At 41.2% G+C, this 26,490-nt stretch overlaps 1 protein-coding gene across 7 annotated transcripts in view; it reads right to left on the bottom strand.

The window, feature by feature from the left end:
* Positions 1-26,222, bottom strand: part of LOC140726840 (tumor necrosis factor receptor superfamily member 19-like) — a 97,235-nt gene extending 71,013 nt beyond the window's left edge. Inside the window, exons 1-3 of one of the 7 annotated variants that reach the window (XM_073043726.1) lie at positions 25,991-26,222; positions 24,492-24,620; positions 21,633-21,743 (exon numbers count right to left, since the gene is read on the bottom strand). In XM_073043726.1, coding sequence (XP_072899827.1) covers positions 21,633-21,743; positions 24,492-24,548 — 168 coding nt within the window. In that variant the 5' untranslated portion in view covers positions 24,549-24,620; positions 25,991-26,222. Of the gene's footprint in view, positions 1-21,632; positions 21,745-24,491; positions 24,621-24,992; positions 25,166-25,249; positions 25,593-25,678; positions 25,926-25,990 lie in introns of those variants that run through there. The other 6 variants (XM_073043732.1, XM_073043725.1, XM_073043728.1 and 3 more) reach the window with 6 other exon arrangements.
* Positions 26,223-26,490: the final 268 nt, after the last annotated feature.

Below are 26,490 nucleotides of genomic sequence, written 5' to 3'. Positions count from 1 at the left end.
CAATCACCTTTCCAGCTCTTAGCTTCATCCCACCCCCTCCGGTCTTCTCCTATCATTTCACATTTCCCCCTCCCCCCACTACTTTCAAATCTCTTACTATCTTTCCCTTCAGTTAGTCCTGATGAAGGGTCTCGGCCCGAAACGTCGACAGTGCTTCTCCCTATAGATGCTACCTGGCCTGCTGTGTTCCACCAGCATTTTGTGTGTGTTGTTTACATTCATAATAGTTAGGGCAACAGTTGGAGTTCTGAAATTGTTTTCAGCATCTATGGAAAAGGGATGGGCAAATCTGCATGGTTCTTCATATTGATATCTATCTAATAAGATATTGCCAGGAAGTTGCTTATGTACAGATATCACAATTTATTGTCAAGGTTAACAAATGAAGCTTCACAAAGGCAGGCACAGTAATAGAACTGTACCCCATCTGGGTTCATGGCTATTAGAGAGGAAGGAGCATACTGTATCAGAAAGTAATTAGAACACCCTTAGAAACAACTGTTTAAATAAATCTGCATTGACTGTATTTATTTTGAATCTTAACCCTTCCCATTTGAGTTTTTCACTCATTGACCAGGTATTAAAAATGTTGATACTTTGGAAAGTTACCAGCTTCTTGAAGTAATTTGCTTTGAATTCTCCCCTAGTGTCGGCAGCACACTCAGTTCTAAGTAGTTCAGATTGGCTCTCTTGTTAAATCATACCATCAGCCTTGTTTATCAACATCTGGGATCAGTACAACATTTTCTGTCCTATCTCATTAGAGATAATAGAAGAGATTTCAGAGTGGCCGCCAGCTACAAATGATGCAGATTTTAGTTTTAGCTTCTCAGTGTAGTTTTCAAGATAATGAATTGGTGATGTGATTAGGTCACTGATCATAACAATGAACTCTTTGTCTAGCGCCTGGCAAAGAGCCTTTAAAAACCATGATTCCAATGGGACAAAAACTCACACAGTGAAGAGGAGTCTCATATTAAATGGCTGTTAATCAAATACAATTTGATGTAGTAAGATTGTTCCTTCATTAACTTGATAGATATAGACAAGAATGATGCTTTCTATTTAGGTCAGTTTTTGCAGGTTAAGTGGGGTAAGCAGAAGACTCATGTGCCTGCTCTATTTGACTTGCCACTAATTTATTAGAACAAACACTCTAGAAGAGTGGTAATTCAAATAACACTACAAGAATAACTCGATAAGAGTTCTTTGGTCTATTCAGAGAGAAAGAAAATCTCTTTATATCTTTGTATCTAGTGGCATGTATAGACACAGATGGAGTTTTACAAAAAGGAAGGAAGAGTTTGCTAAGCTTACCACTAAGAGGCTGGAGATTGTAAAGGGCCAGCACATGATACAGGGACAGAGTGGTGCATCCAGGCATAATCTGGCTGTGTGAGGCAGCTTGTTACAGAAATTCACACTTCGGGTAAAAAAAAAATTCTCAGTTCAAGTCTAATCCATCTAAAAATTAACAAAAACTTACGAAATGCAAAAAAAATCTACAGATGTCAGAAAAGACAGAAACATTCAGCATCGTCAGTGGAAGGAGGACCATCAAGTCTCCTTCCGTTCCGAAGGGTGACGCCTGTTCTACTGAGGGCTTTCTGATTTTATTTATTTACCAGCATCACCGCAGCGGACTCCACAGCCTGACGCTGACCATTCCCTGTACCCAAGCCCAAAGTGTGGCAGTTCACCAGGGCAATGAGCACAAGGGCTCAGCCTAACTGTAAATGAGAATCCGCAACTCCAATAACTTTGGAGATAAAACTGTAATCTCTAAATATACAAATTGTGAAGAAAACTATGTGGTGTATTAACGCCTTGCAAATACTTGCCAAAGACAAGGCTGATGTGACTGTTGGCAGCCACATCTCTGTAGCCATAAGGTGGTTGTGCTGTTGGTCCCAGTGATCATCTAGATGTTGGGGGTGGGTGTGTGTAGGGAGGGGATTGATAATCGTACATCCAAGTTGGGTATCCTGTTGTGGGGGAGACAACTTAATCTCTAAAGTTGGTGGATGAGTGGCTCCTTGCGGTTGATGTAAAGCAATGTAACAATCAGCTCCATTCATCAATGTATACACTCCATCTGTTCTCTTAGCACAAACAAAAATCCTGGAAGCAATGGCTTACCAGCAGAGTTGCACTCAGCTTTGTAGGACTGGATATCTGGCTGGCAGCATGTCAGACTCCATGAGGAAGGGCTTCATTACCCTCATCATCAAATCAGGGAGGGGAAAGAGATCAGGAATTTTCAGTGTTGATTGTGAACTATAAGATCCTGTCCAAGGCTACTGCCAACCAGGTCAAGCTGCTCTGGGACAGGTGATCTACCCAGATCAAACTTGTGCCATAACAGACAGGAAAACCTGTAACAGCCTTGCACTACTCTGGGATCCCATAGGCCATGTACAATATAGGACAGAGAGGTGGATGCCTGCCTGGTCAGCTTGGACCGTGAGAAGGCCTTTGACAGAATATCACACATGTACATGGTGGACATGTTCTCCAAACTAGGTTGAGGGAGGAAATCAGAAATTGGATTAAACTGCTCTCCATAGATATCTGTAGTGTAGTTCCAATTAATGGCTGGGATACCATTAATATAGTTCACCTATCCCCCATCAAGAAGGCCTTAGAGCTCTTCACTTCTTTTTTGACAGAAGACCCAACTGGTTCCCTCTACCAGCACCCTCTTTCATCAGTCAGAAACGGTCCTCACCTTCAGCAAATTCCTCCTTCGGCTCCTCCCATTTTCTCCAAACTCAGGCAGTAACCATGGGCACCCACTTGGGCCCAGGGTATCCCTGCTTCTTTGTTGGCTATGTGGAATAGTCCATGTTCCAAGCTTTAAATGGTAATATTCCCCAGCTCTTTCTGCATCATACGAACAACTGCACTGGTGCTACTTCAAGCACCCACGCTGAGCTCGTTAATTTAATTAACTTTGCCTCCAAGTTGCCTCCAACCCTGCCCTTAAATTCACTTGGTTCATTTCTGACACCTCTCTCCTCTTTCTCAATGCCTCTCTCCATTTCTGGAGACAAACCATCTACTGACATCTTTTATAAACTTACCGATACCCGTGGCTGTACTGACCATATCTCTTTCCACCGTCTCCTGTAAAAGTGCTATTCCTTTTCCTTCTTCAAAGAATGAGATTTCCCTTCTTCCACAACTGATGATGCCCACACCCACATCTCCTCCATTTCCTCCTGGTCAACACTCACCCTATCTTCCTTAACAAGGATAAAGTTCCTCTTGCCCTTATCTACCGCACCATGAGCCTCCACATCCAAACACTTAATTCTCTGCAACTTTCACCATCTTCAACAGGATCTCACCCTGCCACCCTGCTCAATTCTTTGTTTTCCACAGGGAAAGATGCCCTTCTCCATTTGTTCCTCACCAATAATCTTCTTCCTGGCATGTATGCCTACAGGTTACAGAAATGCTACAGCTTCCCACTCTCTCCACCCTCACCTCCATTCAGGGTCCCATACAGTACTTCCAGGTGACCACCTTTGTGTGTGGACCTAAGTTATGTGGGCATTAGGCGTCACTGTGTGCTGAGGTTCTACCTGTCCCTGGTGTTGTGGAATATAGGCTTGGCTTGCTATTTTGCAAAGCCCCAATCAGCCAGATATTGCCCCACTACCTCCCCATTGTGGAAGAGCACTTCCAAGTAAAAACCTTTGACCACAAGTCCATCAGGCACTGTTCAGCATGGAACATACTGTAGAAACTGCAAGATTCTGTTGGTTTGTTCCCTGAGTAAATGGTCCAAACCATCTGTCAGAATGCCTCATTCATCAGTAGATCTGACCAACAAGCACCATTTTACCGGCAGTGAGAAGGACCCAGCCAGTCAGAGCCTTACTGTATAGACAACATATCATCCCCAATGTATGCTCCCCTCAGGACGGCTGCGGTGGGGAAAAGGTGATCACCCACCTCTTTGCAGAATGCAGATTTGCGAAGAGGATGTGAAGATGGATGAAAGGTCTGTGTCATGGTTTATCACCAGCAGCTGTGTATCAGAGGTCTATCTGATCTGTGGGCTGCTCCCAGGGACAGACACTGAAACAGGCATTAAGTACTACTGGAAGCCCATCAACTTGGTGAAAGTCACCCTTTGGACAGCTCGGAAATTGTTGCTGTCACCTTCCTGTCAGCTTGAACTAGTCTGGCCATTCTCCTCTGAACTCCCTCATTAACAAGGCATTTTTACCCACTGAACTGCTGCTCACAGGATATCTTTTGTTTTTCACACCACTCTCAGTAACCTCCAGAGACTGTTGTGCATTAAAATCCAAGGAGATCAGCAATATCTGAAACACTCAAACCACCAAGTATGGCACCACAATCATCCACGGCCAAAGTCACTTAGATCACGTTTCTTCCCCATTCTTGGTCTGAACAACAACTGAACCTCTTGATAACATTTGCATGCTTTTATGCATTGTGTTGCTGCCATACGATTGGCTGATTAGACATTTGGATTAATGAGCAGACTTACGGATGTACCTAATAAAGTGTCCATTGAATATATGTTCCCAAGTTGTCACCTCCTAACTCTGAAGCAGGAATGCTATCACTTATATTACAGCTGGCAACTTATTGGTTAATGTCACTGTAACATTCTAAGGCAAGCATGCTACAGGTGTACCTAATAAAATGCCCACTGAGTGTCAGTCTGTCTTGTTCTTTATTGACAAAAGCAATGTGACCAAAGTGACCAATTAACCTCTCTCAGTACATTTTCTTGTTGATTTAGACTGGCTTCAGAAACTATTTCTTCAAAGTACAAAATAAACTTTAATTGGAATGTCCTGTGCTTAAAAAATGAAGTGCCTGCAAATCATATCAGTGTATATCTGACTGCATTGGCAAACCCAAATTTCTTCATACATAAACTGTAGTAATATTAACAAGTTTTAATGACTTTGAAGTGTATGCCAAGATGAATTATAAAAAATGGCATATGAAAAACCTACTTCCTGACTCCGTTAAACATAAAAGAATACAGAGTAACATTTAGATAAGATGGGGTTAGTTGGGAGTCATGCAATTTTTCAAGAATCTACAGATCCCAAACTGGATGCAGACACAATTCAAACTCATTACATAAAGGAACGTTTTTGCATTTTCTGCAACATATCCCTTTTTGCTTGCAATGTATAGAGTACTTTGTTTTCTGTCATAAAAGTGGTAAAACTAGAGCAGAGTTAATTACGTAGTAAGATTACTTGTTTAGCGCTCGGGGGAACAGAAATAAGCAATCCAAGATATTTTGAATTTTTTTGTTACTTTGGATGAATCAGTGTGAAGAAGCATTGATCAATTTGTGCAGTGGTGAATGCTGATAGTATCTTGAAATTAGTTTCAATATATTGCAGTCTAACCCTTAAGCTCTTAATATAAAAACTAAGAACTTGTACTTATAAAACATCTTTCATGTTGTCAGAATTTCACACTTAGTAAAGCAGATTTTTGGAATATTACCACTATTTTAACATTGGTATTAATTGAAAAGGTGAGTAATTGTCATGACATCAGGGACAGCATCGCTAGTCTCCTCTGATATGCAATCTTTTATTTTCACCAGTGTAGGCAGAAAAGGACATGGTCTATTATTTCATCTAAAATGCAGCAAATGCAAAAGTTACCTTCCTGTGTTCCTGCAATTGCTGCTACGGTAGTCATAGATCAACAACAACAATGCTGTTTTATTGTTGCTCTCTCTACATATGCTGCTTAGCTTCTTGAGTGTTTCTAGCATTTTCCATTTAGTTTAGATTTTCAACATCTACAAAATTTAACTTTACTCTATTTTCTAGAACAGGGGTTCCAAACCTTTTTAATGCCACGGACCAATACCTTTAAGCAAGGGGTCCGTGGACCCCAGTTGGGAATCCCTGTATGAAATGAATAAATGCTATTAATCAAATTAAAGATCGAGTGAGATTTCAACATTATTTTACTTTAATGGAGCTACAACATTTTGTAAATCAGATTTTTTGTCATGCATTCTTCTGACCTGAGGTTATGCTGAATGGCTTCAGTTTTCATTATTTTTTTTAGTTACCATAGTGATAAACCAACACAAGTTCACAAACTGGCCAAGACATCATCAAAGATGTAGCCTAATTTTGAATGAACATTTCGTAAGTTTGTTTTCTTTTGTTCTTAAAGCTGTAAAAGGGAATACACCTGATGACATTAACTAGAAAAGAAACTTGCTGAACGTTTATGCCTCTCCTGAACCAATTCCAATGGGATGACTTTTGTTCCTTTATACAGTTCAATCTTCAACCTAAAAGCAGTCTTTTCAGTCCTTTCACAAGATATAAATTCAAACAACTCAACAGTTTGAGTGTCTCAGCTTAGCGTATTTTCAATTATTAAATTTGCCTACGTCTTAGCATGGTGCAGAGAATCCTGAGTCGCTTGAGCAACAATTCTGTTTAACATCTACAGTAGTTAAAATGTTTCAAAGAAAAAAATATAAAACCGCACTGCCTGTGTATTGGAGGTCACTTTTCTTTCCAACCAATCTCGTCATCAAATTTAAAGGCATTAGATCCTTTGATACATTGCTCTTTGGTGAGAATGATAAATGAAAATAGTTGTTTTGTTGTGGAGGTCAGGCAAAGGAACAAAGGAATCTGTTGGATTTTGTTAGGGGAACACTTATTTTCCTGCTTTCCTCGATGTGGCTGCACAGAGTTTGGAGCAAGTGAATGCTAATAAACATGTCTCCTGTGTTTATCTATATATCTCGTTTTATGCTTCATGCACTTCCCTTATGATGCCTATTTAGATAAACATGATTTGAAAGAAAATATGGCAAAAATATACTGCATTATGAAACACAACTGAACATGCTGGGCATGCTGTTTTGGTGCCAGAATGTGGGCTCCCCAGCACATCCGTAAGTTGTGTGTGTATTTCACTGTATCTTTCGATGTACGTGTGACAAATAAATTAATCTGAAGATTTATTGAAATATTATCACTAATTAATATAGCTGATGAATTTATTAGCCCACAAAACCATTCATAAATTTACCTTGCAAACATGAGGAAATCTGCAGATGCTGGAAATTCAAGCAACACACACAAAATGCTGGTGGAACGCAGCAGGCCAGGCAGCATCTATAGGAAGAAGCACTGTCGACGTTTCGAGCCGAGACCCATCGTCAGGACATAAACCGACCTAATCCACCTTCTGATTTTAATATCCCACCACCATACAAAATGAATCCGGCATCCAGCCTCTCTTACTCAAAGACATTAGCACACCTGGGCTTTTGCTGAAAAGCTCTCATCAGGTTATCAACCACAACAGAGACTCTTATTTTACCGATGATCCTGCCAGATCCTGTGCTGTGCGGTCGGTGCCTGCACCAGACGCTAGCCACTCTCCTAGCTTCACTCTGCCTAGGAAGAGTTTGCAAGTAATAACAGAGACACATTGTGTAGAAAGGAAAATGGAAGAACATGGAATGAAAAACAGGACTTTAGAAGAGGGAAAGTGTGAGTGATGCTTGCACCTAACCTTCTCTTCATACTACAGAAAATCAGGTATATCAGCTTGAATAAATGAGGATGGACTTTCAAATAAACACTAGTGGAGTTGGTTGCCCCTCATACCAGTTACTTGATTTTCATCCATTAAATCCATTGGAATGGAAACTGATTTGTGTTGTCGACACAAAGAGCAATGAGTCTGATCTTGTAGATTATTACCTACATAACCAAAATGAAAACCCAAGTCACCTGCTGCCAAGACATCTCCACAATGTACATAAAAATATTCACCATCCAAAAATCTGCAAGAACGACCAAACAAACAGCATCACTGGAGCCAGCCAATCTAAAAATTGTTCCTCGTGGTCACATGGTACCTTTTCTCTGATAAACGAAGCCGACAAGATGTAACTGTAAGACCTGAAAAACAAGTTTGGCAGCCCTGCTTTTCGGGCTATTGCAATATTCAAGATTCAAGTTTGTTTAATGTGGTTTTTTGTACACAAGTGCAAAGGATATCGAAATAACTGTTACTCCAGATCCGATGCACCACCAAAAAACACAGGAGATAAAGAACACAATAATAATTTTAAAAAATGTAACAAATATAAATACCTAAGATAGGTTATGTACTGTTTTATTGTATGTCTACAAAGTGACACGAAGCTGTACGCAAGGTGAATGACAGGAAATAATAAAGTAGTGGTGGTGATGTTGGTCACCCTTACTTGCTTGGAAAAGTAACTTTTTCAGAATGGAGGTCCTAGCATGGATGCTATGTACCCTCCTCCCTGATGGGAGTGGGACAAGCAGTCCATAAGCAGGGTTAATGGAATCCATCATGAAGTTATTGGCCCTTTTCCGGCATTTATAAACCCATGGACTCTCACAGTCACCTGAACTATACCTCCTCTCACCCTGTTACTTGTAAAAATGCCACCCCCTTCTCTCAATTCCTCCATCTCTGCCGCATCTGCTCTCAGGATGAGGCTTTTTATTCCAGAACGAAGGAGAAGTCCTCCTTTTTCAAAGAAAGGAGCTTCCCTTCCTCCACCATCAATGCTGCTCTCAACCGCATCTTTTCCACTTCAGGCATGTCTGATCTTACCCCATCCTCCTGGAACCCCACCAGGGATACGGTTTCTCTTGTCCTCACCTACCACTCCACTATCCTCCATGTCCAGCACATAATTCTCCTCAACTTCCACCTTCTCCAATGGGATCCCACCACCAAGCACATCTTTTCCTTCCCCCCCCCCCCCCCCCCCACTTTCTGCTTTCCACAGGGATCACTCCTTAAGCAACTCCCTTGTCCATTTGTTCCTCCTCACTGATCTCTCTTCTGGCACTTATCCTTGCAAATGGAACAAGTGCTTCACCTGCCCCTACACCTCCTCCCTCACTACCATTCAGGGCCCCAAACAGTCCTTCCAGGTGAGGCAACACTTCACCTGTGAGGCTGTTGGGGTCATATACTGTACCCGGTACTGCCCAACGTAGATTGGGAGGCCACTTCATTGAGCATCTACGTTCTATCTGCCAGGAGGAGTGGAATCTCCCAGTGGCCACCCATTATAATTCCACTTCCCGCTCCCATTCTGATGTGTCACTCCATTGCCTCCTCTACTGTCGCAATGAGGTCACACTCAGATTGGAGAAACTCTGTCCGGGTACCCTCCAACCTGGTGGCATGAACATTGATTTCTCGAAATTCAGATAATGCTCCCCACCCTCCTTCACCATTCCCCAGCCCCTTTTCGCTCTCTCACCTTATCTCCTTGCCTGCCCATTGCCTCCCTCTGGTGCTCCTCCCCACTTTTCTTTCTTCCGTGGCCTTCTGTCCTCTCCTATCAGACTCTCCCTTCTCCAGCCCTTTATCTCTGTACTTTTTTCCATAGGTGCTGCCTCCAGCATTTTATGTGTGTTGTTTTGATTGCCAGCATCTGCAGATTCTCTCTTGTTTGTGTAGGCATTTATCCAGTTTAGTATCTGTACCAAGAAGTGATGCACCTTGTTAGGATGCTCTCTACTGTACATCTGTAGAATGATATATGGATTGCAAAATCCAGTTCTCTTCAGCCTCCTCAGAGAGTAAAGGGGCATTGGTGAGCATTCTTGGCTGTGTAGGAAGTTTTCTCCCAGGAGTCTGAAACAGCTTGTAGTTTCCACTGCTATGCCACCAACATTATGGAGAGGTGTGAGGGGTGGGAGTTCTTTTGAAGTCAAAAACCACCTCCTTTGACTTGTTGACCTTAAGGAAGAGGTCACCAGGCCTTGAGTTTTTCCACCTGTAGGCTATCACATTGTTTTTGGTGATGAGCCCCACCACTGTCACGTCATCAATGAACTTGACAATGTGATTGCTTGGGTATTTGGCCGTGCAGTCGTGTGTGAGTAGAATGTACAGCAATGGGTTCAGCACACAGGCCAGGGATCACCCGTGTTGAGGATGATGGGGAGGGAGGAGTGGTTGTGCAGAGGTCTTTGGGTTAGGAAGTCCAACACCCAGTTGCACAGGGGTGTGTTTAGACCGAGGAGTAAAAGCTTGTTCGCCAAGGTCTGTGGGACAATAGTGTTGAATGCTGAACTGAAATCCGGAAACAACCTTCTGACAGAAGTGTCCTTGTTTTCTAGGTGTGTCAGGGCCAGGTGCATGTCGCAGAGTTGTTCTGCTGGTAATCATAATGGTGAGTGTCCAATGAGGTAAGAACGGATTTTTTGATTATGTGCCATTATCAGCTGTTCAAAGCACTTCATGATGATTTGATGAAATTGTCACAGAGCGGCAGTCGTTTAGTTCTGAAGGCGTAGAGTTCTTTATATAGGGATGATGGTGACTGATTTGAAGCCTGGATGAGTGAAGTGTTGAAGATGTCAGTAAAGACATCAGTGAGCTGGTATGCACGCTCTGAGTACTCAGCCTGGGATGTCGTCTGGACCAGATGCAGAGCCCTTCTCGTGCCTGCTGCTCTTACAGACACTGGCTGCTCACTGGACGGGGGTAACTTTTGTGGCCGGCATTGTTTTGCATGCATCAAAAAGTGCAGAAAAGTTGTTTGGAGTGTCAGGGAGGAAGGTGTTACTGGTACAGTTGACGCTGTTTTTCTTGCGTAGTCAGTGAAGCCCAGCTACGCACAGTGGGGATTGTTATCGGACAGTTATTCCTGAATTTTGTGTGCGTAGGTGGCCTTTGGCCTCTTAATGCCTAATGTGAGGTTTCTGCTGGTTGTCCTGAGAGCATTTCTGTTACCAGACTTGAAGGCAGCATCCTAGGCTTTCAGTAGGGAGGTCACCTCTGTGTTCAGCCAGAGCCTCTGGTTGGGATGTGAGATGATTGTTCTTGAGGTACCAATGTCATCTATGCACTCGCAGCTGCAGCTGATGACAGATGAGGCATATTCCTCAAGGTTTGTGTCTTTCCTCTGTTTGTGGCAGTCTCTTTGAACATCTGCTATTTAGTCAATTCAAAACAGTCCTGAAGCATAGAGATTGCCTCATTAGGCCATACAGTGAATGGTTTCCCCATTTTCAACAGCGGTCAGTATGCTGGGATTAACATTATGGCGATGTGGTCAGAGAAGACAAGATGAGGGCATGGGATGGCTTTGCAAGTACACATCTGTTTGTGTAAATGTAGTTCAGTCTGTTTGTTCCCCTTGTGGCCATGGTAACATGTCAGTAGAATTTGGGTAAACTGCCCTGCAGATTAACACGATTTAAGCCTCCTGCAATTATGAAGAGGCTGTCTGGATGTTTGTTTTCTCGAGAGTTGGTAATACTGTAAAGTTCTCACCGTGTGTCCTTGGCGTTCGTGCTTGGGGGACGAGGGGCATGTAGACAGTGGTGGTGATGAACACAACAGTAAACTATCTGAGCACGTAATGTGGCTGGCACTTAAACGTGAAATGTTCAATTGCCCCAAAACTGTGACTGCTAACTACAGGTGGGTTTGTGCATCAAACTTTGTTAATGTACACACAGATTCCACCTCTTTTGGATTTCCCCAACAGGGAGATCCTCTCTGCGTAGGATAGAGTCATCGCGTTGAGACGAGACGCCCAGACGGGCACGTTGTTGTTTAACCACAGCTTGGTGAAAACCAGAATGCCACAGTTTCTCATCTCTTTCTGCACATTCATTCTCAGTCTCAGTGAGTCCATTATATTTTTTAATGATTGGACGTTGGCCAGGAAAAGTGATGGTACCACTGGTCTGGTCTCAGATTAGCTGGTGCCATGTTTCTGCTACCCCTCACACCGGCTGCTTCCTCAGCCGAGGTTGCTGCCGCTGGGTCTGGTGTCTGTAGAATCCTGGTCTGTTCAACACCGCTCTTAACTCTGCTTCCAGCAGATTAAACATAAATTTGTCTAAGAGTTCAGTGTCGCTGTATTCGTGGAACTTTGGATGATTGAAATCCCTGACTAAAAACTTTGAAACTATCTAAAAACTTAAAGCTGGCATTATTGGGAGTTGCAGTAGCAGCTGCATCCCTGCACATCGCCATCTTGTAATAGTGTTTATAACATTGAAAACGAACTCAAGATGAGAGCAGCAGATCATGTACACAAACAGCACACAGAGGAAGTGATTTATCCAGACTACATTATATAATGTACATAAAATATTGAAGAAGGAAACAAATTATACTGGGGTTTCGTAGTGTCATGATAATTAAGGTTTTAAGAAGCAGCGATGAGCACGATGCTATTACAGCTTGGGGCATTCTGGAGTTTAGAGTTCAATTCCACTGCTGTTCCGTAAGGAGTTTCTGTCTGTCCCCCCCGTGGAATGCGTGGGCCTTCCTCCCACAGTCCAAAGACGTACCAGGTGGGTTAATTGGTCGTTGTAAATTGTCCTATGATTAGGTTAGGGTTAATCAGAGTTGTGGAGTTGCTGTGGCTGAATGGCTTGGGGGGCGAGAAGGGTCTACTTCATGCTGTATCACCAACTAGCTAAATAAACAGACAGAAAAATACATAAATAGAACATGAAATAGAATTAAAAAGCTTTGAATCAAAAGTTCCAAAGGCTGTATTTTGAGAATATCTCTGTTAAGCATGTCCTTGAAGAAAATTCTCTTTACAAATATACAATGTATTATACACTCCAACAAGTCCTCAAACCAGTTAGTTTTAGGATATGTTAGTAGTGCATCTTTTGATCTCAGCAATATTAAGCACCCTTCTCACTGTTAAAATTTGCGCATAGTAATCCCAGTCTATTTCCTCCATGTATATATGAATTGGTAGGTTGTACAATGCATTCAGTATTCAAAGCAGTTTACAGGTAAATGGACAGAGCAACTTGCCTAGGTACCTGGAACATGTCCAGATTGTGTAAATTGTGATTTAATATCTGTAGAGCCTGTATCAGTGTAAAACATGCAAAAGCAGGAACTGACCAATGAAAAAACACAAGAGATCAGTGGAAATTTCGTATAATAGATGTGATCAAGTATCTGAACGTGTACCTTCTCCATTTTGGTGTTATTGCAACAATAGCATATTCCATAGAGTGTAAATTCTCATTATTCAAATTTCTCATTATGTTCACACCTTTCAATGACTAGTAACATTAAAAAACTTGAAGCAATAACATTAATAGATATTGCACAGAATGGAACAATGATTAGATATGTAATATCTATTGATATAAATAATATTGATATCAATAATATTGATATTATTGATATTACAATAGATATACCATTGCTTCGGAATAAGATCCCCATAGAAAACCAGGCTTAGCTGGAATTTTGATTGGCAGTCATTCAATTCTGCAAAAAAAAATCAAACTTGCTTGAGATATAAGCCCTTATGGTTGCCCGGCTCCTGTGATAAATGATCACGTACACATGCATTCACTACTAGTACGAGGGCAGAAATTTCCAATGTTTTTCACTACTAGTGCTTAATATTCCCATATTACACTCATTTTACATGTTCTACTTTTAAAATAAACCCCAAAGGAATGTTATTCAAGGATGTTACAGCTTTTTGGATATGAATTTCAGTGATTGGAAATTCTATTTCTTTGAAGACCAAACAAAAAGATAAGAGTTAATGAACAGCTTCAAAAGACAGCTGCGAAAAAGCATCTTATCACTGAAAGAATTTTAAAGCAACCAGGAGCAAGCTGGGTGTTTACCCAGGCCTTTTAAGGTCAAAATCGTTATCTGTTTTTGATTAGAGAAAATATAAATACTGATAAGAGAAGATATTCTTATTTTGGGGTAATAATTTGGCAATTATGCAAATGTAAATAAAGAACTTACACTTGTATATTATCATAGTTAATTAGTTTTTAATTGTAGTCATTACTACTATTGGACAAACACGGCTGGCAGTTAGCACATTCACAAACAAAAGACAGGATAATATCTGAAAAAAATAATTTTCTTGAGATTGATTAAAGGATATAGTCAGCCCACTGTCATTCTTTAAGTATTTAACATCCACCCAAGCAGGTAACTGAGAGTTAGCACGAGATCCTTCTTTTTTAAGTTTAACATCTTGCCTACCACTGCAAAAAGAAACACCACCTAGCATTTATGAGCTTAACCCAAATTATAACGCTTTATACCACATAACTTCCTGAGGCACATTGTAGAATTCTCCAAGTGGGCTAAAAAGTTGCAGGAGCCTTCACATCTGAATCGTACTTGTTTTCACTTGCCGTACACATGCATTTTCCAGCAGGGATCATCTCAAAAGTGATCAGGACCTACAAATGTGGTTGATATTTCCACTCCCTAGCCTGGGGCACTCAAGCCCAGTTGTAGGACTCTGGCTGCTCCCCTCGCTGAAATTAGCAAATCACCACATAATGCCTTAAAAGTTTAATAGAAATTTTCTTCCCAAAAGAAAAGCTTATAAAATGAAGGCAAGGAAGTCTGTTGTGCTGGCAGTGTGGCACTATCAGAGGAAGGCAACAAGACTACTAATAGGAATTATTAATCTGGTTACCCATGCTTAAACATGTGTGTAATTTTGCTCATTTCTTGGGCCAATGATCAAAATTCGTAATGGTCCATGAACAACAAAGACTTCACTGAACACAAAGGCACAATGTGCATTAGAACAAGCACTCGAATTTCAATGGGTGACATGGCATTCTCACTAACAAAAAGTCACTATTGTCCCTGACTTTTTAGCATGACCATGTAAAGCAGTTCTAATGTGGCTAGGAACAAGATGACAGAACTAAAGATAACTTGAAGCCAAAACAGTCATCAATGTCTAACAAAGTAAACAACAACTTAATCTAGTTCCCAACAAAAGGACTTCTAAATCACTTCTCTCTTCACACCCCACCAACAATACTACTTTCAAGCAAATCATTAATCACTTCAACCAGGTTGTATTTTGAATCAGGATTTTAGCTGTTGCAAGTCATTTTGACTATTTGATGCAAAATTTATTAACTATTTGAGAATAATTGGAAATTTTTAGAGCTTTAAAAAGTACTTTTTTTATTTGAGCTGAGACAAATTGATTATTCACAGTTATGATGTCACTCCATCTGTTCATCTTATTTTCAAACACATAAGCAGACCCGATGGGCCACATTCTCTAATTCTGCTCCTATATCTTATGGTCTTAAATTGGATAGCCCCACAAAAATGACAATCACCCTGTGTGATTATATTACAACCACTAACCCCGCTGACCATAAGGGTTTTACACGCAGATGGTGCTGACTGCAGTGTTCACTGTAAGCAATAGAGGGGTTACACAACTTAAGACTTGCCAGCATCGGTTCAAGCTGGTCTGCACCAAACAAGAAATGAACTTGAGCTGGCAGAGGGAGCAGTTAAGATACAATTTTGTAAAAAGAAACCCAAATGATTTTGGCCTAATCCACTGGGAACCTTGATGAGCAAGGAAGAAAGCAGGAGACAAGTCCTAAAACAGAAACCTTATCCACTAGGGTCAGTAAACCCACCTCCAAATGCCACATCCCATCAACTGCATCAACAGTCTGTGACAGGTAAACTCACCACCCCCACTGCTCACCGACCAAAAGCCTCATGTACCTCACTGCACATCTCCTTCATACACTTAACAGAGCTTCAACCCTCCCACCCAAACTTCATGTTCCGCAAAGGTTGGTAAGTTAATTGGTCATTGTAAGTTTTCTGTATTTAGGCCAGGATTAAATCAGGGGCTACTGGGTAGCATGGATTAAAGGGCTGGAAGGGCCTGTTGCACGCTGTATGTCAATGTATAAATACAATCAACCATAAAGGCTGCCAGATGTTTCCTGATGGAATTCCTTCTCCCTTCAAGGTGAGATGACATACAAATGGAGGCATCAGTGTCTACCTCTCCATAATGGAGGAAAGAACAATGCTCATTATTGCAATTTACATACATTGCTAAGGCTATTGCTTTTGATGGAGACGAAACAATAGAAATTCACAGTCTACATTCACCTCACATCAACTTGCTTCAGAATCCACAATGAATTGCAAACTGTAGTGTAAGAACTCTTCACTGCATCCCTTCCTTAACTCTAACTCCATTAGATCTCCCTTGCATCTTCCTCTGTTCTGATAGAATAAGGACAATCAAAGTAGGTGATTGGTGGGGGGGGGGGGGAGTTGTGTGAATAAAGTAATCAGTGATGAAGATAGGGAGCCACTCAGTTTTGCATCCATTGCTAATAGATATGATGGTGAAATGTTATGCAACTGCATGGAGGTGGAATCTGTAACTAGTGAGAAATTAAGAAAACAGCCAAAAGGATGGACAGTGCATTTGCCAGTTCAGCAGTGAATGAGCTCACACAGAGATATAACAGGAGAGGATCAGACGCGGACTTTGAAGATGGGTATGCTTAACAAAATACACCGAGAGCTACGCCAACAGCATTGAAGAATGTGAAAAACACAGTATCTGCAATAATGTGGCACATGGATTTGCACATAACTTGGAGCCCAACCTTTCTGGCATGGAAGACAACATCAAAGTCAAGTTTATTATTATTATTATTTATGTAAAGATGCAATAAAAAACTTCCTTGCAGCAGTATCATACATACGTGGCATCATTTAAGCAACGTTCACAAGAAAAAGTCAAAGAAGAGAGGTTTTCAAAACTAATGTCAAAGCAGAAAAGAGGGCATACAACAAAGCAAAAATTAGTGGGAAGATAGAGGATTGGGAAGTTTTTAAAAATCTACAGAGAGCGACTAAAAAAAATCATTAGAAGAGAAAAGATGAAATATGAAAGCAAGCTAGCAAATAATATCAAAGTGATAGTAAAAGTTTCTTCAAGTATGTTAAAAATAAAAGAGAAATGAGAGTGGATATAGGACCGCTAGAGAATGAGGCAGGAGAAATAATAACGGGGGACAAGGAGATGGCTGATGAACTAAATGAGTATTTTGCATCAGTCTTCGCTGTGGAAGACACAAGCAGCGTGTGTGTGAAGGAAGAGAAGTGGGTGCAGTTACCATTAAAAGAGAGAAGGTGCTCAAAAGGCTGAAAGACTTAAAAGTACGTAAGTCACCTGGACCAGATGAACTGCACCCTAATGTTCTGAAAGAGGCAGCATTAGATTGTGGTGGCAAGGATCTTTTTGAAGTGATCTTTAGAAAATCTTTGGACTCTGGCCTGGTGCCAAAGGACTGGAAAAGAGTAAATGTCACTTTACTTTTTAGAAAGGAGGAAAGCAGCAGAAAAGAAATTACAGACCAGTCAGCCTGACCTCAGTGGTTGGGAAGATGTTAAGAGTCAATTGTTAAGGATGAGGTGATGGAGCACTTGGTGACAGAGGACAAGATGTTACAAAGTCAGCATGGTTTCCTTCAGGGAAAGTCTTGCCTGATGAACCTGTTGGAATTCTTAAAGGAGATTACACGTAGGATAGATAAAGATGATGCAGTGGATGTTGTATATTTGGACTTTCAGAAGGCCTTTGACAATGTGCCACACATGAGGCTGCTTACCAAGTTAAGAGCCCATAGTATTACAGGAAAGTTACTAACATGGTTAGAGCATTGGCCGATAGGAGGCTGTGAGTGGGAATAAAACATTCCTTTTCTGGTTGGCTGCCAGTGACTAGTGGTGTTCCGCAGGGGTTGAAGCTGGGGTCACTTCTTTTTATACTACATATAAATGATTTAGTTGATGGAATAGATGACTTTGTTGCCAAGTTTGCAGATGATACTGAGATTGGTGGAGGTGCAGGTAGTGTTGAGGAAACAGGATGCAGAAGGACTTAAGACAGATTAGGAGAATGGGCAAAAAAGTGGCAAATATGTGAAAGTGTAAAACGGCTCCCTTATCAGGGGGAGGGAGGGAGAGGGAGAGAGCGCCTGTGGTATGTCGAATACCGGGTGAACGCGTGCTGATGCTTTTTTTGCTGGTGGGAGGAGGGGGGATCGTTGCTTGCCGCCGCTTATGCGTTGGAGTGATGGAAGCTGGGGGGGGGGCTTTGGGGTTTTAACATTTAACTATCATTCATTCTATGGGGGCACTCCTCTGTTTCTAGTGGATGGTTGTGAACAAAAAGCATTTCAGGATGTATATTGTATACATTTCTCTGACGTTAAATGCACCTTTGAAACCTTTGAAATGAAATACAATGTTGGAAAATGCATGGTCATGCAATTTGGTAGTGGAAGTAAATGTGCTATTTTCTAAATGGGGAGAAAATCCAAAAATCTGAGATGCAAAGGTACTTGGAAGTCCTTGGGCATAGCACCCTAAAAGTTATCTTGCAGGCTAAGTCGGTGTTGAGGAAGGCAAATGCCATGTTAACATTCATTTCAAGAGGTCTAGAATACAGGAGGATGTGATGCTGAGGCTTTATAAGGTACTGGTGAGGCCTCAGCTTGAGTATTGCAAACAGTTTTAGGCCTCCCATCTTAGGAAAAATGCGCTGGCATCGGAGAGGGTCCAGAGGAGGTTCACAAGGATGATTCCAGGAATGAAAGGGTTCTCATACTAGGAATGTTTGATTTCTCTGGGTCTGTACTTGCCGTAATTCAGAAGGATGAGGGGGGATCTCACTGAAACCTTTCGAATGTTGAAAGGCCTAGACAGAGTAGATGCAGAAAGGATGTTTCTCATGGTGGGAGAGTCTAGGACAAGAGAGCACAGCCTCAGGATAGAGGGGTGCCCTTTCCAAACAGAGATGCAGAATTTTTTTTTAGCCAAAGGGTGGTGAATTTGTGGAATTTGTTCCAACAGGCAGCTGTGGAGGCCAGGTCATTGGGACTATTTAAGGCAGAGATTGATAGGTTCTTGATTGGACACGGCATCAAAGGTTAAAGGGAGAAGGCTGGAAACTGGGGTTGAGGAGGAGGAAAAAAATCAGCCATGATTGAAAGGTGGAGCAGACTCGATGGGCCAAATGGTCTGATTCTGCTGCTATGTCTTATGGTCTTAATGGAAAAAAATTAAAATTATACACAATTTTTACAACAATGAGCACAATTAGAACAAAGAAACAAAGTCTATTTTAGTGCAAAACGATTAAAGTGGGTGTAAGTGTTGTTAAACTGTAGTGATTAGGATTTTGCTGATTGGTTCAGGTACGCAATGGCTGAAAGGACATATTGAGTTGCATTGTCTTTATTTCTTACATCCTTCACATACATGAGGAGTAAAAATCTTTATGTTATGTGTCAGTTTTTGAACTTGATGCTCTGGGACTTCTGGGTTCTGTACCTCCTATACGATGGTAGCTGTGAAAAGATGTTATAGATCTTTGATGAGAGACATTGCCTTCTTGACGAAGGCAATACCAATGTTGGGGAGTGATGTCTCCATGACGTGTTGCGTAGAGTTTACTGCTCTCTGCAACTTCTTACATTTCCACCATGATGAAGCCAATCCGGATGTTTTCCACAGTACTGAAAGTTTGTAGGAATTAGAGTGTTTGGTGACAAGCTAAACCTCCCAATAAAGATGCTGTCATGCCTTCCTCATGATTGCATCAATGTCCTGCCTGGGTACATCCATTATGCTAATGACTAGGTATTTCAAGTAGCTGACTCTCTCTGCTGCTGTAAGGTGTTTGTTCATCATCCTCCCCCTTCCAGAAGTCAACAACTAGCACTTTAGTTTTGTTGATGTGAGTGGCACTTGTACACTTGTGAGTGTTGAACTTCCATTGCAGAGCAATGTCTTAGCTCTACAGTAGTAGGTCAAGTTGATGTAAGGTCAGTTTACAGCCCTGCAAGTTCATATTGTTTTCATGCCTATTACTACCCCACAACCATCAGCCTCTTGAACAATGGGGATAACTACACTCACTTGAACGTCCACTGAGATGTTTCCACAACTAATAATCTGGCTTTAAGGATTCATTATCTTTTTATCTCATCATCTAGATCTTTATTGCCATTTATTTATATTTGCATTTGCACAGTTTGTTGTCTTCTGCACTCTGGTTGATCATTCATTGATCTTGTTATAGTTACTACTCTACAGATTTGCTGAGTATGCCCATAGGAAAATGTATCTCAGGACTGTATATGGTGGCATATACATATGCACTTTGATAATAAAATTTACTTTGATCTTTAAACTCTTGACAGATAAATTTCCAAAGCGGCTTTCAGTGAGCACCTTCAATATACCAATAATGATGGGCAAGTCTGTTGAATAATGTAGGTTCAGGTTAGAAGAAAGCATTGTTGTGATGTGAGTATTATTAAAAGCAAGTTAATACTAATTGAGAAGCTGTGGTAGCAAGAGGCAGGATCCGGGGTTGGCGGGGTCTTTACTTCCGCTCCTTTTATTCCCAGTATGCATTGTATATAGTTCCACCACCCATGCCACACAAGGTACCTGGAAACCTCTGTATTGTAAATATCATTTGCCGTCCCAGATAAAGATGCTCTTTTGGCCATCAAGTTGTCAAGTGGTCTTTTTGTAAAGTAGAAGTTACCACAGGCATTGCCTGTGTACTGCCATGGTATCACATTAGCACAGTATGCTGTAGTGATATCTGCTCTGCATATGTGTACAATAATACCTTCAACCCAGGAAATCCCTGAAAATTAGCATTGTGGGTGCCGACATGTATGTCATTTTGGTCACCAATAAGTGGAGAGTCTTTAATTGGCAGTCACAATCGTAACAAATACTTATTTTTAATTAACTGAGAATTTAACATTTGACTGTAAGAAGCTAACAAACTCAACAATCTATCTTTATGAAGAACCGTGTATGTTTTTAATATCCTTTTGCAAGTAAAGGCCTCTTTAAATCATTTCTGGCCTTCAGCTTCACTTCCACGGGGAAACTGGAGTAGATTCTATTAAACACTGCTTTGAACTTCCATCTGGAATTGGCAGAGCCCCCAGAAGATCTAAATTGGGCTAACCCTCAAATTCCGGCACTGGCAAGCCAGATCCATAGCTTCAGCAATGCAAGTACCATCAACAAGCCCTTTGTTGCATACTTCTGAAATCACTGCTGAGCACTATTTTATCAAAATGTTGACAGATCAAAAGACACCATACGATTAAAGGCAAACAGTATTTTGAATTTTTTAATCAATGGTTATAAATTTATTCCAAAATGACCTCCAGCAATTTTTACAACAAAACTTATTTCAGTACAAATGTGTTTATTCTGTTTTGAGTGAGTTCCCTCAGTATAAAAAGCCTTTAAATCACATTGACTCAAACTCTCTAGTATGTGCTTCACTTTGTATGCGCAGGGAGACAATAGTGAGCACAGCAGGGCTCAGGCCTGATGTTTTTGTATTTCCTTGTGATCTCTGAACCAGTGCCCCTTTGTATACTGGGACCCACAAACAAATCTAAATTACTTGAATTCACTCACTTGTCAAGTCTAAGACAGTGACTGATTTCGACTAGTTACTTCAAATGTACCAAAGGCAAAAAGCATTAACACACTATAGTTCTGGAGCTTTGCATTTTTTTTGGGATTCTGCCAGGACTAGTTTGACATTCCATTCACTGCAAACTGTTTGTTGGAAAGTGCATGCCTTGCAGATTCAAATTGCATAATGAACTTAATCTGGTCAGAATGAATCTGATACATTGATGTTTTCTAGGGCCATGAACAGAGGGGAAGGGAAGCAGATAAATAATTTCTTCAGCATTTCGTACCTTTGAGAGTTCTTGCCCTGGACCACACTGTTTGCAGGCCACACAGTTCCCAGCCTCGTCCCTGTACTCCTGCTCCTGGCAGTCTCCTGTTTCGCCTGCAGTTCCTAGTACCTAATGAAGATAGTTAACAAACCCAGTCAAGTCTTTCACTTATGTTGGAAGGACTAAATGTTAGTCTAGAGTAAGTAAATAACTGAAATTTCTTTGTGCATTGAGTGTCTGCAGAGCAATATCAAAAACAAGATGTTGATAAATCTAATGCGTCATTACTCTAGACTAAATGGGCATATTTAGGAATCAAACGCAGATAAGCCTTAAGGAAGGTCTGTTTAAACTTAAACAGCAAACAAATGACATCTGCTGTTCCACACATGTTATCTAAATAGTTTAAACAGTTTGTTTTCAAGTTTTCAGCACCCATGTATTCCCATGTCTGGTGCTGCATTAATTCCACTACAAGTTTCCTCGTTATGTAGGTTCCACATTGCCGGACAATGCTTACAGCAAATCAACGGGAGTCTATGTTTGATCTGTGCCTGCCCATTTTGGTGCTGGTGAATGTCTGGTGTTGCATAGGTTCTACATTGGCACTCCATTTACAGACAAAGCTTATGGAAAACCATCCGGAGTCTGTTTGATCTGTGCCTTTAGGACATTGCAAGGCTGGCAACAACTTTCCTTGTTTTGTCATCTGATCTATCTTATAGCATGGATTGATGTCAAGGACTGTAAGGATCGGCATGGAATAATGGTGAGGACATCAGACTTTGCTACAGGACCCAGAATAAACCAAACCCGTTGAGAAGATAACACTATACAAACAGTGTGGTCTCTGACATTTATGTCATCTCTGACAAAATTCATTTTACTTTTGGAACATCTGGCATTTATGAAATGATATCAACGTAAACTTCAAATTTAGCATTAGACACTAACTGTTAGACATTCCTTCATTTTATTCTGGTACTCTGGTAATTCACGGTTGACCCTGGTTTAATTTAATTCAAGTATCTTAAAACAGCTGTGGGAATATTTGGCTAAAGAAAGATGGCAGTGTAAACATTAATATAAAACCATCCTCCTAAAATTTGGATATAGATAAAAAAAGATAAGGAATGAAAAATATGAAAAGCCCTTTAAAATTAATTCAAGGAGACTAAATAAATGAAGGCTTATTCACAGACACAAACATTTGTAACTGAAGTGCAATATATGAAAAGGGATTAGACTGGCACTACTGGGAAGACCCGTACCTAAGCATCCATTTTTAGCAGTTCCCTCCCTATTTTGCATCACTAAAAGATTGTTTATTTATATTTTACAACTAGACTTGACACAAATAGCACAAACTACCAGATCATGCATTAAAATACATAATGGACATATCTTCAGAATGGAATGGTCAGATTAAGAATAACAAATAGCAACAAGAGAGAGAAAGATGTTAATTCAGGCAGACCCCAGGTTATGTAAGGGTTCTTTTCCTCAGAATTGTCTGTAAGCCAATTTCTCCATAATCAGAAACACCCATATTCTATAACCAGCCATATCATATCGCTCTATATACATTTGCTATAATTCTTTAATTTCATTGAAAAATTTCTCTAACACTATTTATAATTAAACTATTGGAATATATACTGCTCCCATTCATTAACGAATACCATGAACCATTTGATGATTATGATTACTATTATTATTACCACCTTATAAAATACTTTATAAAAGTATGGAAAAATTTGAGCAAAGTAAGTAATGTTTTTCTAAGTCATTCAGAATCTGGGGAGCTCCTCTTCAAAGACACAAGGCAAGGTAGGATGAGACTGATGTGATGCACAAGGTTAAAGTATGAATTGTCTATTTGAGAAATAACATAGACTAATTATTGATTAACTTTTGAGTCAGACAGCCACCTAGTGCAGTTAATTACAATTCAACTGAAATTGGAGGTTTCTAATTCAGTGAGGAGCAGAGTGACATAGATCATACCAGACCAGCCTGGCAAGTAATCCTGACTGGTGTCAGGCACATCAGATTCTCATGAAGACTTTACAAGGAAATAAAAAGGGAATCTTTTTTTTCCTGAAAGTTGCTGTGTTACATAGATTTCCCATATTTTGTATGCTTTTGTTCAAGAGATTGAGAGAAGTGTCTAAAATGTTTCACTGCTGTTCATATATTTATCTAGTGATTTAAAACAAGGGCAAACACTATTCTGGGTAATTATAATTACAAACAATTCATGTCAGCCACCAGAAAGGCCAAGCTGCCAAAATCTAACTCTCTGATAAAGACTTACGGTTATCACAAGTCTGTTATTACACAATATGCCATTTTCCCTTTTTGAACAATATATATCAGGTAACCTTCACCTTGACCTTCCCGAATATGCAAGAATTCTAGAAAAATATGGTAACTGAATTATCTATTTAAAGGCTTAACTGTAATTCATCATTTTGTAAAGATTACTTTGGGCAAACTAGTTAGAGAGAATATTCTGAAAAATAGTGGTACATGCAAAATAAATGCAACATACATTTTAGACAGACTGCAGGTATTAAAAGTTATAACATGACGCCTTCATGTTTTGTACTATCTGAGACTCAAAGAGCTGGCAGCAATTTGCATTACTTTCCAAATGTTTTTGTACTTGCAAAATTGTGTACCTTCTCATTGCGCGAATTATGTGAAAATATAAATGTGTTAAGATAAAATGAAGCTCTATCAAACTGCTCACCACCACAAAATAACATAATCGTAATTTGGGAGTCTTATGATATTTGCATTACTTCCTGCAATGACGCACTGTAGTTTGCTGCAAAGACTTTTTCAAGGACTAGTTCAGAAGAAGCTCCTTACCAGACAAAAGAAAGCGATCAGCAGGTGTAGCAAAATGCCTCTATGTTTGTGGTCCATCCCGACTCCTCTTCGCGCCGCATCAAGAACCTGCACTGAGATAAGCCTCGGCTCTCCTACCAAACAGTAGAGCTGGAAAATAAAAGACCTCGGTAAATTCCAAGTAGACATCAAACTGACCACCGGCGTATCAATCTACTTAGCTGGAGTGATAAATACAACTCTCTCGCAGGATGTTCCAAACAGACGATTGCATTCCTGCAAGTTGTAGTTCAAACATGTTCTTCAATATCCGAACTGTTCCTGAGTTGTTGTTAATGTTATACTACATAAAAACATTCTGCCGACATAAATATGAGCACAACCTGATTAACATGAGCCTCCCCTTACTCAGCAGAGGTTTGCTTTCCCCACAAATTCTGCCTTTGATCAGATTTCCCGCTCTTCTTTGCGTCCTGAGGTGTATTTTAACTAGAGTTTGTGAGGCGGGTTGAGATTTTGCACCTTTGCAGCGGGAGACCCGGCGCCGACAGCTCGGTTTGTGGCTCACTGGCGGTTCACGGCAGCGCAGAGGGGGGCGTTTCGGGGTCGCCCGGTTCCCGATCGGCCAGCGAGTGGCCCGGGACCTGGAACGGGACAGCGGGCGACTGCAGCCGGCTTGATCTGAAGCCTACGGCAAAGCGTGTTCTCTGGTAGGGGGGACAGGGCGAGTTATTTTTTTTAAAGGGGGGAAAAATGTTAGTGATGCGGTTGATAATTGCCTCTGGGTTGTAACAGCACGGAGTGAAAACGCTCCCCCCGTCCGGTCCTCAACTACAAGAGAAAGGAGCGGCGTTTATACAGCGACGAAATATTTAGTTTCCCGGGAGATGCCAATGCTTAATCGATGCGCGCAGTCGCCGGAGGCATCGATGACAAAGGGTGATCGTGTGGTGAGGCGAATGGCGAAGTTCGGAGCGGCTGAGTGTAACCGGCGAGCTCCCTGCCGCTGGGTGACTGCCCTCGACCAAACGAACAGGCATTTTCCTGCGTGTGCACGAACTGCTCTCCGCGCACGTCCCAGTGTGTGTTTTGAGTTTTCTTTAAACCGCTCTGTTGTCGCCAAAGTTCAATCGACTATCAAAGGAGGAAGAAGTGTCGTCGCTTCGTGGACAATTAAACCCAGCGCATGTTTCTTCCCACTGTTTTACCTGCGTCCGACTCGCCCCCATCTTCTTTCCCAGTTGGTTTCCTTTGCTTTCACTGTTTTGCAATGTAAAGATTCCCGCTTCACCCCCAACCCCCACCCCACAAACTTGCCGAGCTGGGAGCCGCAAAGCCCTTTCCCGTCGGATCGCCCACTCAATGAAAGCAGACACTTCAAAGGAGCAGCCCGGCCAGCAGGCTCTCGTAATCTGATCGCAGATCAGCGTGCGATCAAAGGCTGCCGTGAACCCGGAGCATTTAAACAGGTTCAGCACCTACCGCGATGGGTTGCACACTCGCTTTAATGTGGTGTCTACCTCGAAAACCTTCACTTCTTTTTTTCTCCAGATCCGATTGCTTTTCTTGCATCCAGCAGTCCGGGGGGAAAAAGCGAGCGGGCTCTGCCAGACTTCCTGCGCAGTGCGATGTTTTATCTGGGTCTGATCGCTAGGCTGTGGAGTGTTTGTGACTGTGTGAAGTACTTCTCAGCGCTAGGGGTTACAGTCTATCCCTTTCATCTCGGTCTTCAAATCCCATGACATCATCTAAACTTCAGACTGCAAAGCGGATTGGCTGGGAATGGGGCATCCTGGGGAAAGTTGGTAATAATATAGAACAAAACTTTAATCCTTCTTCAGGCTGGCTTTAAACACATGTCTGCTTAAATTAAGAACGTAATCCTGACAAAGATACGGGCAACCCCAACGAGATGCCGTTTGTCGTTTATTGTCAATACATGCGCCATCGAGGTGATACAATAAATTTCTGCATCGACATGTACAATAACAGCAAAATTTTTATTAAGACCAATTTTCAC

The sequence above is a fragment of the Hemitrygon akajei genome, chromosome 4, assembly GCF_048418815.1.
Source record: "Hemitrygon akajei chromosome 4, sHemAka1.3, whole genome shotgun sequence".
NCBI classification, from domain to species: Eukaryota; Metazoa; Chordata; class Chondrichthyes; order Myliobatiformes; family Dasyatidae; genus Hemitrygon; species Hemitrygon akajei.
The sequence above is the reverse complement of the archived record's forward strand: the minus strand, read 5'-3'. Positions and strand labels throughout refer to the sequence as shown.